General features: G+C 37.0%; 2 protein-coding genes across 2 annotated transcripts; one reads left to right on the forward strand and one right to left on the reverse strand.

Moving 5' to 3' along the window:
- Nucleotides 1–1,211: 1,211 nt before the first annotated feature.
- On the forward strand, nucleotides 1,212–5,579 carry LOC131318525 (uncharacterized). The gene is made up of 5 exons (XM_058348398.1): nucleotides 1,212–1,463; nucleotides 2,855–3,106; nucleotides 3,824–3,967; nucleotides 4,044–4,730; nucleotides 5,024–5,579. The coding sequence occupies exons 1-5, from the start codon at nucleotides 1,356–1,358 to the stop codon at nucleotides 5,252–5,254; spliced, it is 1,422 nt and encodes a 473-aa protein (XP_058204381.1). The 5' UTR covers nucleotides 1,212–1,355; the 3' UTR covers nucleotides 5,255–5,579.
- A 539-nt stretch (nucleotides 5,580–6,118) lies between these two features.
- On the reverse strand, nucleotides 6,119–11,568 carry LOC131318588 (mitogen-activated protein kinase 3). The gene is made up of 6 exons (XM_058348515.1): nucleotides 11,157–11,568; nucleotides 10,568–10,697; nucleotides 8,151–8,288; nucleotides 7,714–8,046; nucleotides 7,032–7,215; nucleotides 6,119–6,638 (listed from the first exon to the last, which is right to left on the reverse strand). Exons 1-6 carry the CDS (start codon nucleotides 11,324–11,326, stop codon nucleotides 6,472–6,474), a joined length of 1,122 nt encoding a protein of 373 aa, XP_058204498.1. The 5' UTR covers nucleotides 11,327–11,568; the 3' UTR covers nucleotides 6,119–6,471.
- Between the last annotated feature and the right edge of the window lie 516 nt (nucleotides 11,569–12,084).

Consider the following 12,084-nt stretch of genomic DNA (forward strand, 5'->3'; position numbering starts at 1 on the left):
CTTTGACCTCCTAATTTTAAAATGAAGCCTATCTCGACCAAATCCGTTAGAAAATGGTAAAAGTGTATTGGGTTAAAAATGCATTAATCCTATACGGCTATACCATAAGAAGCTGGACAAAATGTGAAAATATAACTTAATAATGGAGGTTAGGATTCTGAACATTAGATAAGTATATCAAAGTGAAGTTGGCGCTATAGAAGTTGGAAAGTCGATCTTTCAACAAAGAATTTCGTCTGAGAGAGCAATGTTAGCCTCATAATATTCTTGTATAAGTAGAAGGGGGAAGGAAAAAAAAAGGTCTTAAAAATATTTTCCACAGTAAAGGTGCTCTCATGTTATTATCTCTCGTATAATATAATTTATTACTGTAGTAACACAAAATGAGTTTTAGTGTTTGGCTGAGGGTTCTTAAAAAATAAGTACTATTTATTTATAATTATTAAGCTTAAAAATAATGTATTTAAGGAAATATTTTTTTGATTTTTTTGTACCGTTCAAAAGATTTCATCGAGATTTATCAAACAATATCTATATTGTACAAAATTATTTCAGCAAGTCCATCATTTTTAAGTTTGAAAATTGTAAATAAATACTTATTTTTTAAAAAACTAATAAAAAATTATTCCATCTGATGATTCGAGTAACTCAATAATTTTTTTTTTGAGTGTAAACCATTTCATCATTAAATTATGACAGTAAAATTTGTACTAATAGATTGCAACATTTAATCAATTGTTTTTTTCTTTCAAATGGTTACAACATAAAACACCTCCAAAACGCTAGATGAAGTTATGGTGGGCTAATCTTGATTATTTGATGTACCCAAAAAAACTCAATTATTTTATTTAAATATGAACATCATTAATCCATTGTAAAAGAGATTGCTAGATAATGGAGGAATAGTGGTGCCTTTTACCGTGCAATAATTCTCTGGACCCTAAAATGTTTTGCGGAAAATATTACGAAAAGTAAAATTAATGATCGAGATTTAGCATAATGTATAAGACTCTCAAAATTCCAAATAAATTTGAACAACTAACTTATTTTTTAGGACATTTTCGGAGAAACTTTTCGGATTCGCATTCTCTTTACGGCAATAATGTTCCGAATATTTTTTTTACATGCTATGTGTGTGGGACCCTTGTGTTTTGTGAGAAGATGTATATTTGGGTGTGACCGTAAAATATTTGTAGTTTTTTCTAATGTATTCCACTCTATTTTCTCTTGTTCCGAATATCGAATTTTCATCACAACCTCGTTCTTGAATGTTCACTCACTCTCTCTCTCTCTCTCTCTCTAAATTGTACGCAGACAGTATCCAGACACTTTCAGATTCGGTGCAACTCAGCTAAATGGAAACTGGTTCTAGGGGTTCCGGGTGCGGTTTTGCAGAGATTTTCAGGAGAGAGATGGGTTTATCTCGACCCCCCACTTTCGCTAGGCGAATTTCAGCTTCTGAGGTCTCTCTCTCTCTCTCACACACACACACACTTTATTTTATCTATATAAGAAAATAGGAGCAGTGATTTGAAAATTTCAGCATCTAATGTTACTGTTCCCTGAATGGTAGAATTTTGTGAGTTTATGCATTTAATTTGGTTTTATATGCTAAACCATGTGGAAGTTTTTATGCTTCCTAATTCTTGTTGGGTCTTAGTCTATTTTGGTGATGGTTCTTTTCTTAGTTCTTTCTGTGCTTGTATGAATTGAGTAGTCTTTGCTAAGAAGAATTACCTAATGGGTGGAGAACTGTATCTCAATTGGGCAGTCATAGGGGGGTGTTTGGTTGCTCCATTTTAATCTAATGGTTATATATCAAGTATGGTTGTAGGATGTAACAGTCAATTAGTTTCATGATTTACCTTTCATATTTGGGCCCCTCTAGTGGACGCTGGGATTGGTGATTAGTCAAGGTGCACATAAATGGCTCCGGCAGGGTTGTCAAGAGTAGTGGTGTCCTTTTGGCATGTACTCGTGTCTAGCTTGTGTTAGTTTTGGTTCAATCCTGTATTTTGTGATGTAATCTGTATTGCCTTCGGGCTTCTCCATTGTGTAATGGATTGACGTTTTTCAAAAAAAAAAAACATAGATGGCTCAGACACCTGAGTTATTAACAATATAGTATTTGCAGAAACTAAAGGTTTAGAAAATGAAACCACGGGTGATTTTGTGAAATGTCCTTCACTTCAAAAATGTGCATTTTGTGTACCAGTCAACTGATTTCCTTTGATTTTACACCCCTTTGCGATGCTTAATGATGGACACCTAGGTTAGATGGACTCTTCTGACATTCACTACTTGGGTAAGAATGAGATACGTCTCTAATGTTTTTATTTGTATATTCATGTAATAAGCATAATTTGTGCTCAAGTTTACTGTAACCTTGTCCATAAAGCTCTCATATCATGCATGACATGATCTATGCCACTTTCAAAACTTGTCCATGAATAACTTTTTTTTTTGCTCGGCTGTAATATGAATACTTTGTAGTATCCAGGTGCCGTGAATTATGTGAATGCAGCAATTGGGCACATACCCCTACTCGACGAGGATACCTGAGTCCATGTTACAAAGTTCAAGACCATCTGGTGTTCTGAAATGCCTTAAGCAATTTCTTTTCTGGCCGTGTTTCTGTACTGGACCAATACAACTTCTTTTTGTTTTTGGGTAGGCCATATATGTTGTTTTGCATGCCTCAAGTGTTAATATAGGTAGAAAAGATGTAATTCCATCCCAAATCAGATTTTTGTTGCAAATGTAGGCATACATTTTCTGGGGGTGCTATGCTTACATTTTTGTGCTAGACAAAATCGCATGCTTGGGTGTATTATTGCTTTGGTTTTGGGTACAGGTCCTTGTGAAGCAAATTGATCTGTATGGCAAGTTAAACGGTCACGAGGGTTGTGTAAACACAATTCAATTCAACTCCGCTGGTGACCTTCTCGTGTCAGGTTCTGACGATCAAGAAGTGAAGATCTGGAATTGGGCTACTAAAACATTAGAACTTTCGTATCCCTCTGGCCACTTGGACAACATATTCCAGGTCAAGATCATGCCTTTTACCAATGATCGGAAAATAGTAACTTCTGCGGCTGATGGCCAGGTATGTTGATTGCATTGGTTTGTCACCCTCTATCCCATGCTTTTACTTGTTTGCACGATATTATTTTGGTGAACAACATGTACCACAATTTGGGGGGTTTTACGAAAGTTCTTATTAGTTTGGTTGTAGTTTGGAAAGTTATCTGGATTACTTGACTTAAAGTTAAGGTATAGTATTTTTATACTATCCTTGAGTTTTATCCGCCTGCATTCCTGTATAGACTGGGAACTGACTGAAGCTTTTGCCTTATTTTGCCAAAATGGCACTAAGACCTGATTCTGCATGGTCGGGCTTTGTGGCCAGTGTTTTTACCTTTACGAAAAGCAATGACTTTTCATTATGATGTACATTTATTTAAAAACGATAAGAAACACCACAAAATCAGATAAAGTGGACAATGTGAATATTGGTGATAGGGGAAACAAATTGTTACACTGCATTGCGTCTGTTTCCTCATTTAAGTTAAGCGATGGTATTTGACATAACTAAAGTGTGGCAACAATGTATGAGTAGTTGAGCGCAAGTAATTGGGACAAAGTTTCTGCAGGGCTGAGACTAGATAGCTATCCTTTCAGATTCATCCTGCTTTATTACATCCTTAACTTACAAAATTACGTTTTCCTCTGTTGCCAAATAACCCGGTTTAAACCAACAGGGCCCTGTTTCTCTTCCGGTCTCCCTTTCTTACCATTGGGAACAATCTCCTTTTTTTTTCAGATCAGACTTGGTCAGGTGAAGGAGAATGGTGAAGCAGAAACAAAAAGGTTAGGAAAGCACCAAGGCCGGATTCATAATCTTGCTGTGGAGCCTGGAAGTCCCTACATATTATATAGCTGTGGCGAGGATGGCCTTGTTCAACATGTGCGTTATCTTACTAATGTTCGCTTTAAAACCTCAATTTGCCTTTAATATCGGAGAACTTGATTATGTTTTGCAGTTCGATCTACGAAGTAATTCTGCAAGAAAACTTTTCAGTTGCTCCTCGTTCATGGAAAACAAGCAGTCTTCTGGCAGTATAAGGTTGAATGCACTTGTGATCGACCCAAGAAACCCTAATTACTTTGCTTTAGGAGGTTCTGACAAATACGCACGTGTCTACGACATTAGAAAGTACCAAAGGGACTCGTCAAGTAACTTAGATAAACCCGTCAATACCTTTTGTCCTCATCACCTGATTGAGACCCATGACGTTCACATAACATCATTGGCATTCTCAAACACAAGTGAACTACTTGTCTCTTATGACGACGAGCTCATTTATTTATTTCAGAAGAACACGGGGATGGGTCCCTCCCCATTGTCAATACCACGCGAGGATTTGCAGAAACTGGAAGAACCACAAGCTTATGTGGGGCATAGGAACTCGCGAACAGTTAAAGGAGTGAGTTTCTTTGGTCCTCATGATGAATATGTCATGAGTGGGTCTGATTGCGGCCACATATTTATATGGAAGAAGAAAGGAGCAGAACTTGTGCGTTTAATGGTAGGTGATCGGGACATAGTAAATCAAGTGGAACCCCATCCAAATATGCCTGTTATTGCTACCTCTGGAATAGAAAAGAATATAAAGGTCTGGGCTCCTGTATCAAGTGATGTTGTTCCTCTCCCTCACAATGTAAAAGAGGTATCTTCTAAATGTTTTACCCTTCTGTTTCAACTTAAGCTGTGTTTGGATCTTGAATTTGTGGGGCAAAACGAAAAGGAAGGGGAAAATAGAACTTATGGTATGTCTGGATATTGGATTTGTGAAGGGAAGAGATGGGAATTGTTTTTGGTTTCGTCGGAATACCTTAACTCTTTTAATTTCTCCCAGAAATTCAAGATCCAGCACTGCATAAGTGGTTATAGAGAAAGATCACTTTGGGCACGTCAGTTGTTGTTGCTTACATGTTTCAACAATTTGTTTATTTTGAACAGATTATGGAGTCTAATAAGCGAGGCAGAGAGGACAACTCACATGTTACGCTTACCCCAGATATGATCATGCATGTTTTGCGGTTGCACAGGAGGCAGGCATTGTCTTATATTGAAAGAAGGTACAATAGAGCTGATGATGATAGCGATGATGAACATGAAGAACATTATTCCGGAATTTCAGAGGATGCCTCTTCCGATGAGGGAAGCGCCAATGAGTGCAACATTAGCTAGAGTTCTTGTGTCAAAAAAAAAAACACAAATACTATACTAGTTTGTATTGTGTCAAAAAGTGGAATGCTTTTCTTATTTTGTTTGGGTATTCCTTCTTTGATGTACACCGTTTATGTTTGATATGGTTCCAAGTTGTTCCGGAGATACGTAAGATGAATCTGGATCGCTAGATCGGGGGAACATTATGGTTCTCTTGATGTTATTTGTAAGGAGGTCTAGGTGATCTTAATCTTGCAGTATGTGTATCAATTTGTGTTTTAGCAGCAGTAAAGGAACTTTTTGGATCCAATAACATGTGAGGTGCAGGATAATCTTGGTTTTCTTATCCCCAGGGCCTTTTACAGCGTAGCAGCTTTGTCTTGTTAGACATTTGGGTCTAATCTGGAAGAAAATTCGGACGTAACTGTTGCACCGCATCAAATTGTGGACGCAACTGTCTTGCCACATCAGCATGTCATCATAGACGTGCTGATGTGGCGCAACGAACCATCTACCTGTTAGAACCCCCGGATGGTGCGACAGTTACAACGGATTGACTCCTCTCAGTGCAACTGCTGCCCACATTTAGCTTCAACAGGTATTGTGATTGGTTTGTTTAACTGCGTCATCGCACTGGCGTGGTATATTAGTTGCATCCAAACAAAATCGACCCTGAGACTGTTTTATTGTGTGGGATTATTAACCACCAACTCAGCAAACAACGTAAGCTCGATTGTTTTATTGTATGGGATTATTAACCATCGACTCATCAAACATCGTTAAGCGTAAATATTGGAAAAACTGAAAACGGAAAAATTTACATTTAAATAAAACTGGATGAAATAATACTCAATATTCCACAAATTTAAACAGGACCAGAGGAAATAACAATGGAAATTCCCCTTGATAATATATTAGCATCAATTCGTGTTACTGTACAACAACAAAATAGTCGTACATTCTGATGTCCATAATCTCCTTACAGATACATCAAACAAATAAAATCTGAACAAACAAACAAAAAAATCAAGAGAAGAACTCCTTCCGATAAACTCAAAGCAGAACCTGCTAAGCTAACTGGCCTTTATAAATATAGAAGCCAGATCCTAGCCAATTACTCCTATGCATCTTCCTCGTGCTTATTCCGAATCCGAAGATGAGTATACAACATATATTGGGTACAGTAGTTGCAACATTTGGGTTTGCAGTAATCTTCTCTATCAAGAAGGAAGTGAGAGTTACGCATACTCTGGATTGAGTGATATGGCCTCCTGGTAAATCATGTCCTTGATCTGCTCTTCTCCCATGGCTTGCTCGAAATCGAAGGAGAATGGCTCTAGGCACACCGGTTCATCAGCTATGTCGTGTAATCTTGCAAGGTATGGATGGGCTAATGCTTCTTCAACTGTAGCCAAAGACAAATTCCGCTTTTTAGAAACAAGAAAACCGATGGAAAAAATTCAAAAGTTATGATCTAATGGGACATAATATTTTCTTGCACATGAAAATGATACGAAAACTTGTGATAGATTCCGATGAATCCCATGTAAGACAGCGTTACGGTTCTTATGACAGTGTCACAACGAATTTAAATCAACACTGTAAAACAACTTACTCTGCACAGACATATTATGCAACCTATAATTCTATATCCCCGGAAAAGTTATGGCTGCCTGAAATTCTTGAAACCTCATTAGTTGAAATGAGGTAACAAAGACCCGTTCAAGTACTATGATGTCATTAGTATCAAAACAATTTCTATTTGAGATTTGAGCTAGCTGAAAGGATATGAAATTACCAGTAATTCTTTTCGCTGGATCAAATGTCAGCATTTTATCAATGAGATCGATGGCCAACGGATGGACATGTGGGAATACGTTAGCTAACTGCTGTCGGGGATGTCGGGGAAGTTGATTGATATATCTTCTTGCATCTTCACTCTTAACAAACCCAAGATCCGATTCAGAGGGTGAGCCAAGAAGCTAAGAAAAAGTAAAAGAATCCATGAGCATTCATCTAATAAGCTCAATACTCGAAATAAAACATCACAATCCAAGTGTATGCTCACTTGGAATAAAAAGGCTCTCTCACTATAGTGATACTTTTACTAGGTTAAAATCTTTGGTAATTCAACTCAATGAGGAGCTAACGATTGAAATTTTTTTAGGCCTACTCAATCCAAACCAAAGACAGAAAATATTAAATAAGATGCATTAGACTAAGGTCTGAACTTTTCATTGGATCAAAGTCCGAAATTTCTCATTCTTTTGTGCAAGAAAAACTCTTAACAATCCGAAACATCTATTTGGTGTTTTTTTTTTTTTTTAAAGTGAGTCGTTTTGAAAAAAACTCCTGCATCATATTCGCCAAACAAAGCTATTAATGTTTTTGCGAAAATGAAAGCAAGAATAGAATGCAAAAATGATACCCAAATAGAAACACTGATATTAGCGAGTTTGATGGCTTGAATTTCATTTTACCTCAGTCACCAAGCGCAACTGATGCACCTGGTCTTTTCCGGCAAACAAAGGCTTTCTGTTCATAAGCTCCATAAAGATGCAACCCACCGACCACACATCAATGGCAGCAGTATACTCTGAGGAGTTCAACAACAGCTCAGGTGCCCTGTACCATCTGGTGACCACATATTCAGTCATGAACTCGTTCTCTGAAGACGTTCGAGCAAGACCGAAATCAATGATCTTCAGATCACAATTTGCATTCAGCAAAAGATTGCTGGGTTTCAAATCTCTATGAATAACATTTGCAGAATGTAGGTATTTCAGCCCACGAAGGATCTGATACAAGAAGTACTGCAAATAGATTCAAATAACAAAATAAGAACCAGTTTATCATTTGTAATTGATTCATTTATAGGAAAATCATTGATCTTATAAGTTAAAAAAGTGTAACTTACCTGACAGTGTTCCTCTGATAACCCTTGATTAGAGCGAATTATTTGGTGAAGATCAGTGTCCATGAGCTCAAAGACAATGTAGACATCAGAAAATTCTCTCCTCAGTGCTGGAGGAACTACATCTTTTATAGCTATGACCTAATTCAAAAGGAAAAGGAAAAAATCAATGGTAATAACTTTCGAAAGTACTTCAATTCCGTCGGTGCAAAAACTTTAACACATGGACAGAAAAGGCCACTTTTCTTGCTTTTGTGTGACTTTTCTTGCTATGTGAATAGATTAGGTTACAAAGTATGACCGGATAAAATGAATAACGTGTTTAAGTTTTGAGTAGATGTAGATTTTAGCAGAGAATACTGATCATTTGCTCTCTGCAATAAAAGATAATTTCTTACAGTAAACACAAACTACATAACTATAAGAAAGCCTATTGCGGTTGTGAAAATTGATTATTTAAAGTAGAAGGCAAAAACATCCAAAATAGAGATTCTAAAATTTGAATTTGTCAGCTTCATTAAGTTATTCTGGCACAACTTCTTGAGACCAAAGAAGAAGTAATAAACCATGTAAAGAGCCAAATGCAGGTGGGTCGTTTGACTATATGTTTTGCACATCATGATAATTGGCCTTAAGATTGTGTAACTGCACTAACATACAGTGAGAAAGTTAAGTGTAGTTGATAGTACATTTAGTGATAGGTAGTTAGGTTGGATTAAGGTAGTGTAGATTCTTTAACATGTGACAAAATTTTCCTTTTGCATGGAACTTGCCAAATATAGAAATGGTTTCTAAGTTTGTCAGAGCACTTCCGGGCCTTGCCCAAAATTTTACTCAAATTTGAGTAAAAATATGAGCAAAAGCTTTGTTTCATATGAAGCACTTCAAAGGGTTAATCGAAACCCAAGCATAAATTTTAGTAGATGATTAGTCAATGACATATTGTAAATTTGAGAAGTAGGAACGGCCCCATAAAAATTGAGTAAAATTTTGACGCTCTCTCCATTTGATTTGGGTAAAACTCAATTCGATATATATTTGAGTCTGGAGTGGATTTTAGGATTTTTATTTTCTAGATTTTGATTCTGAGTCAAACAATTGGGTAACCAGGGGAGATGCTCTTAATAGACAAGCAGAGACGGAGGTATTCTTTTCATATTTCTACAAACAACATGCAACCTAAGTTAATGCACGTGGGTGTGCACAAGCGCGGTGGTGAGCAGGATCGCGAATGTGAAAGTTCCTTTCAATTTTATTTTTTTTTGTCAACTAATAAAAGATGATATTATAACTCCAATCAAAGATTATATCAAGATGAAAATTCGTCCTTAGACCAAGGACCAAGTAACCAAGACAACAGAGATTCATCCCATGGAACTATAACCCAAACCAACCAAGGCCACGTTCCAGAAACCTTCTTAAAAAATAAGCAGCTTATTTTACATTTTTAAACTCAAAAATAATGTAAATGAAAAATAATTTTTTAATTTTTTTTGCACCGTATTAAAGATCTTGATAAGATCTATTAAATAAGATCCATATTGGTAGGAAAATTATTTGCGTAAATATATTATTTTTGAGCTTGAAATTTCCTTATTAAAAAATAAGTACTTATTTTACGTTTTGAAATGGAGCTTAAACCTTTTCCTGCACAAACAAGAAACAACCCAACTGAGAGAAAAACAATTGGGAGAAAATCCGACGGCAAGAAACGGGAGAGAAAACCTCCACAAAAGGAGAAAAAGCAGCAAAGGATTGCAAACCAACAAGAAAATAAAAAATAAAAAAAACTTCGCCATCATCATCCACCAACATAGATCTCCAACTCAATAGCTCCGCACCCACAGTCGTACATCTAAACCGCACCACCAAAGATGAGTCACCGACGAATAGAGAATATAATGGAGGAGGTTCGGCGGTGGAGGAACCAGGGAGGCCAAGGCGTTGGGAGGCGTGACTGGAGGATGATGAAAGGAGGGAAAAAGAGATTTCGATCGGAGGCCAACAGAGAGAAAAACTCCATAGAGGAGATCACCCCCCTCCAGCCACCCATTTTAGGGTGGAAACCCTAGGGAGGGGAGGGGAAGGAAGAAACAAAGAGGTGCGAATGGCTAGGGTTAGAGAGAGAGGGGCTCTTCAACCTTTACTCACCCGTTGTCTGATAATTTCAAAAATATTTTAAACTACTAAATTTGCGAGAGTGGAGATTGAAAGCAGGAGCCGGAGAATCCGACTGAATGATCACGTGACTTAGCGTGCAACAATTCTACTCAGTTGGGCTTCAATTGAACGGTGCCAACCCATTCAAAAAATCCTGGTAGACAAGGATTAACAAGCGAGGTTTTTCTTTTTATATAAAAAAAAAAAAATTAACAAGCGAATTTACCAGAAGAACAAGGTTTAACCAAGCAAGCACTTACATTTTCGTGATCCAAATGGCGAAGAAGCTTAATCTCCCGGAGTGTACGCTTTGCATCCATGTAGTTATCGAAAGCATTGGAAATCTTCTTAACCGCAACCATCTCATTCGTCTCCGAATTCATCACCGAGCTTCAGAATCAAAATCAAACACCACACAAATCAATATACCAAAGTAGAACCAATTCAGAAAAAAAAAAAAAACAGATCAAAGCACAATCTAACTACACAAATGGATTGAGAAAAAATTTGCATTTGGCATTTTTTTTCCTCCTTCCCTGAAATTCTGTTAGATTTGCTTTAAGTTTCTTGAATTAAACATTTGTGTTGACAAAAAAAATTAAAAAAATGCGTCCATTTTTTAAAATAGCTTCTTCTATGATCTGTAGTATCGATCCACTCCTATCCAAATAATTTTCAACTTCTGTTCGTACTTTATATTTTTCTGCGAATCATTAGCAAATTTCGATTAAAAAAACTAAACAGAAGATCACTAAAAATAAATAATACTAACGATGTTTTTAAAAGACAAATTAATTTAGCCAAACGGCACCCCAAAGTCACCATTTTTTAAATTGACCAATTAATTACCAGACAATTCCATAAGCACCACGGCCGATAGGCATGATCGGCGGCCGGTACTTAGTCGTAATCTCGAATACGTTTCCGAATATATTGTACTGAATGAACTGCCCTCCGTTCACCGGAACTGCCGGAAAATCCGGGAATTGACCGGCAGCTGTGTTGACGACGTCTGCCATTATTACTCTCTGTTTTTCTCTCTCTAGAAAATCTAGTTTGTGGACTAGTTTGTAGTATATATCTCAGAGTCTCTCTCTCTCTCTCTCTAGGAAATGAGGTTGTGATTCTGTCGGAGTGGGAAGTAGTTGAGGATTATATAGACACGACTGAGTTAATAAAGAAGAGTGTTTTTCTGAGTAAGCGCGCGGAAGGAAGGAAGGATATGGGAAAACGCGCAAGGACGCGTTTGGACTCTGAAAGCTGAATAAAATCTGAGTAGTTAAATAAATGTTTTATTTAATCACAGCCGCCTTTGACGATCAAGTTTTCAACGCCTCGTGCTGTGCCGGTGGCTTCTATTTCTGATTTCTTTTCTTTTTTCCCTCTTTCCTTTCGGGCCCACCAGCTGACTTGGTGTGTGCCACGTCAATAGTTGTGGTTGACGCAACCGGTAAGAATGTATATAGCATTGTTGTTTCATTCAACGATCTTTTTTGTTTTTGTTTTTAGTGTTTCCCCTCCTCTTTAAAAACGAACAAAAAGTTCTAGCTAGTACTTTACCTAGTAAAGATCAAAATAAAAATGTGAGAAGAAAGATCACGGCCTTTTTGCCGAGAGCTTATGTTTTTTTGATAACTCAGCCATAAGCTCTCGGCCTTTTTGTCAAGAGCTTATCTCGGTATAAAAGAATCTAAAAATCTTGATCTTGAAAGTTCTTTCATACATCAAAATACATCCAGTAAACTGTTTTTTCGTATATAAAATATATATTGAAGTT

The sequence above is a fragment of the Rhododendron vialii genome, chromosome 1a, assembly GCF_030253575.1.
Source record: "Rhododendron vialii isolate Sample 1 chromosome 1a, ASM3025357v1".
In the NCBI taxonomy this organism is placed as follows: domain Eukaryota; kingdom Viridiplantae; phylum Streptophyta; class Magnoliopsida; order Ericales; family Ericaceae; genus Rhododendron; species Rhododendron vialii.

What these genes read in the sequence shown, in the direction of transcription:
- LOC131318525 (XM_058348398.1), top strand. Translation starts at nt 1,356, where the DNA reads ATGGAAACTGGTTCTAGGGGTTCCGGGTGCGGTTTTGCAGAGATTTTC. An exon ending in CTTCTGCGGCTGATGGCCAG is followed by an intron (nt 3,107 to 3,823) that starts GTATGTTGATTG and finishes TTTTTTTTTCAG; the next exon opens with ATCAGACTTGGTCAGGTGAA. An exon ending in TCCCTCACAATGTAAAAGAG is followed by an intron (nt 4,731 to 5,023) that starts GTATCTTCTAAA and finishes TATTTTGAACAG; the next exon opens with ATTATGGAGTCTAATAAGCG.
- LOC131318588 (XM_058348515.1), bottom strand. Translation starts at nt 11,326, where the DNA reads ATGGCAGACGTCGTCAACACAGCTGCCGGTCAATTCCCGGATTTTCCG. An exon ending in GGTGCTTATGGAATTGTCTG is followed by an intron (nt 10,698 to 11,156) that starts GTAATTAATTGG and finishes TTGATTCTGAAG; the next exon opens with CTCGGTGATGAATTCGGAGA. An exon ending in AGTTGCGCTTGGTGACTGAG is followed by an intron (nt 7,216 to 7,713) that starts GTAAAATGAAAT and finishes ACTTTTTCTTAG; the next exon opens with CTTCTTGGCTCACCCTCTGA.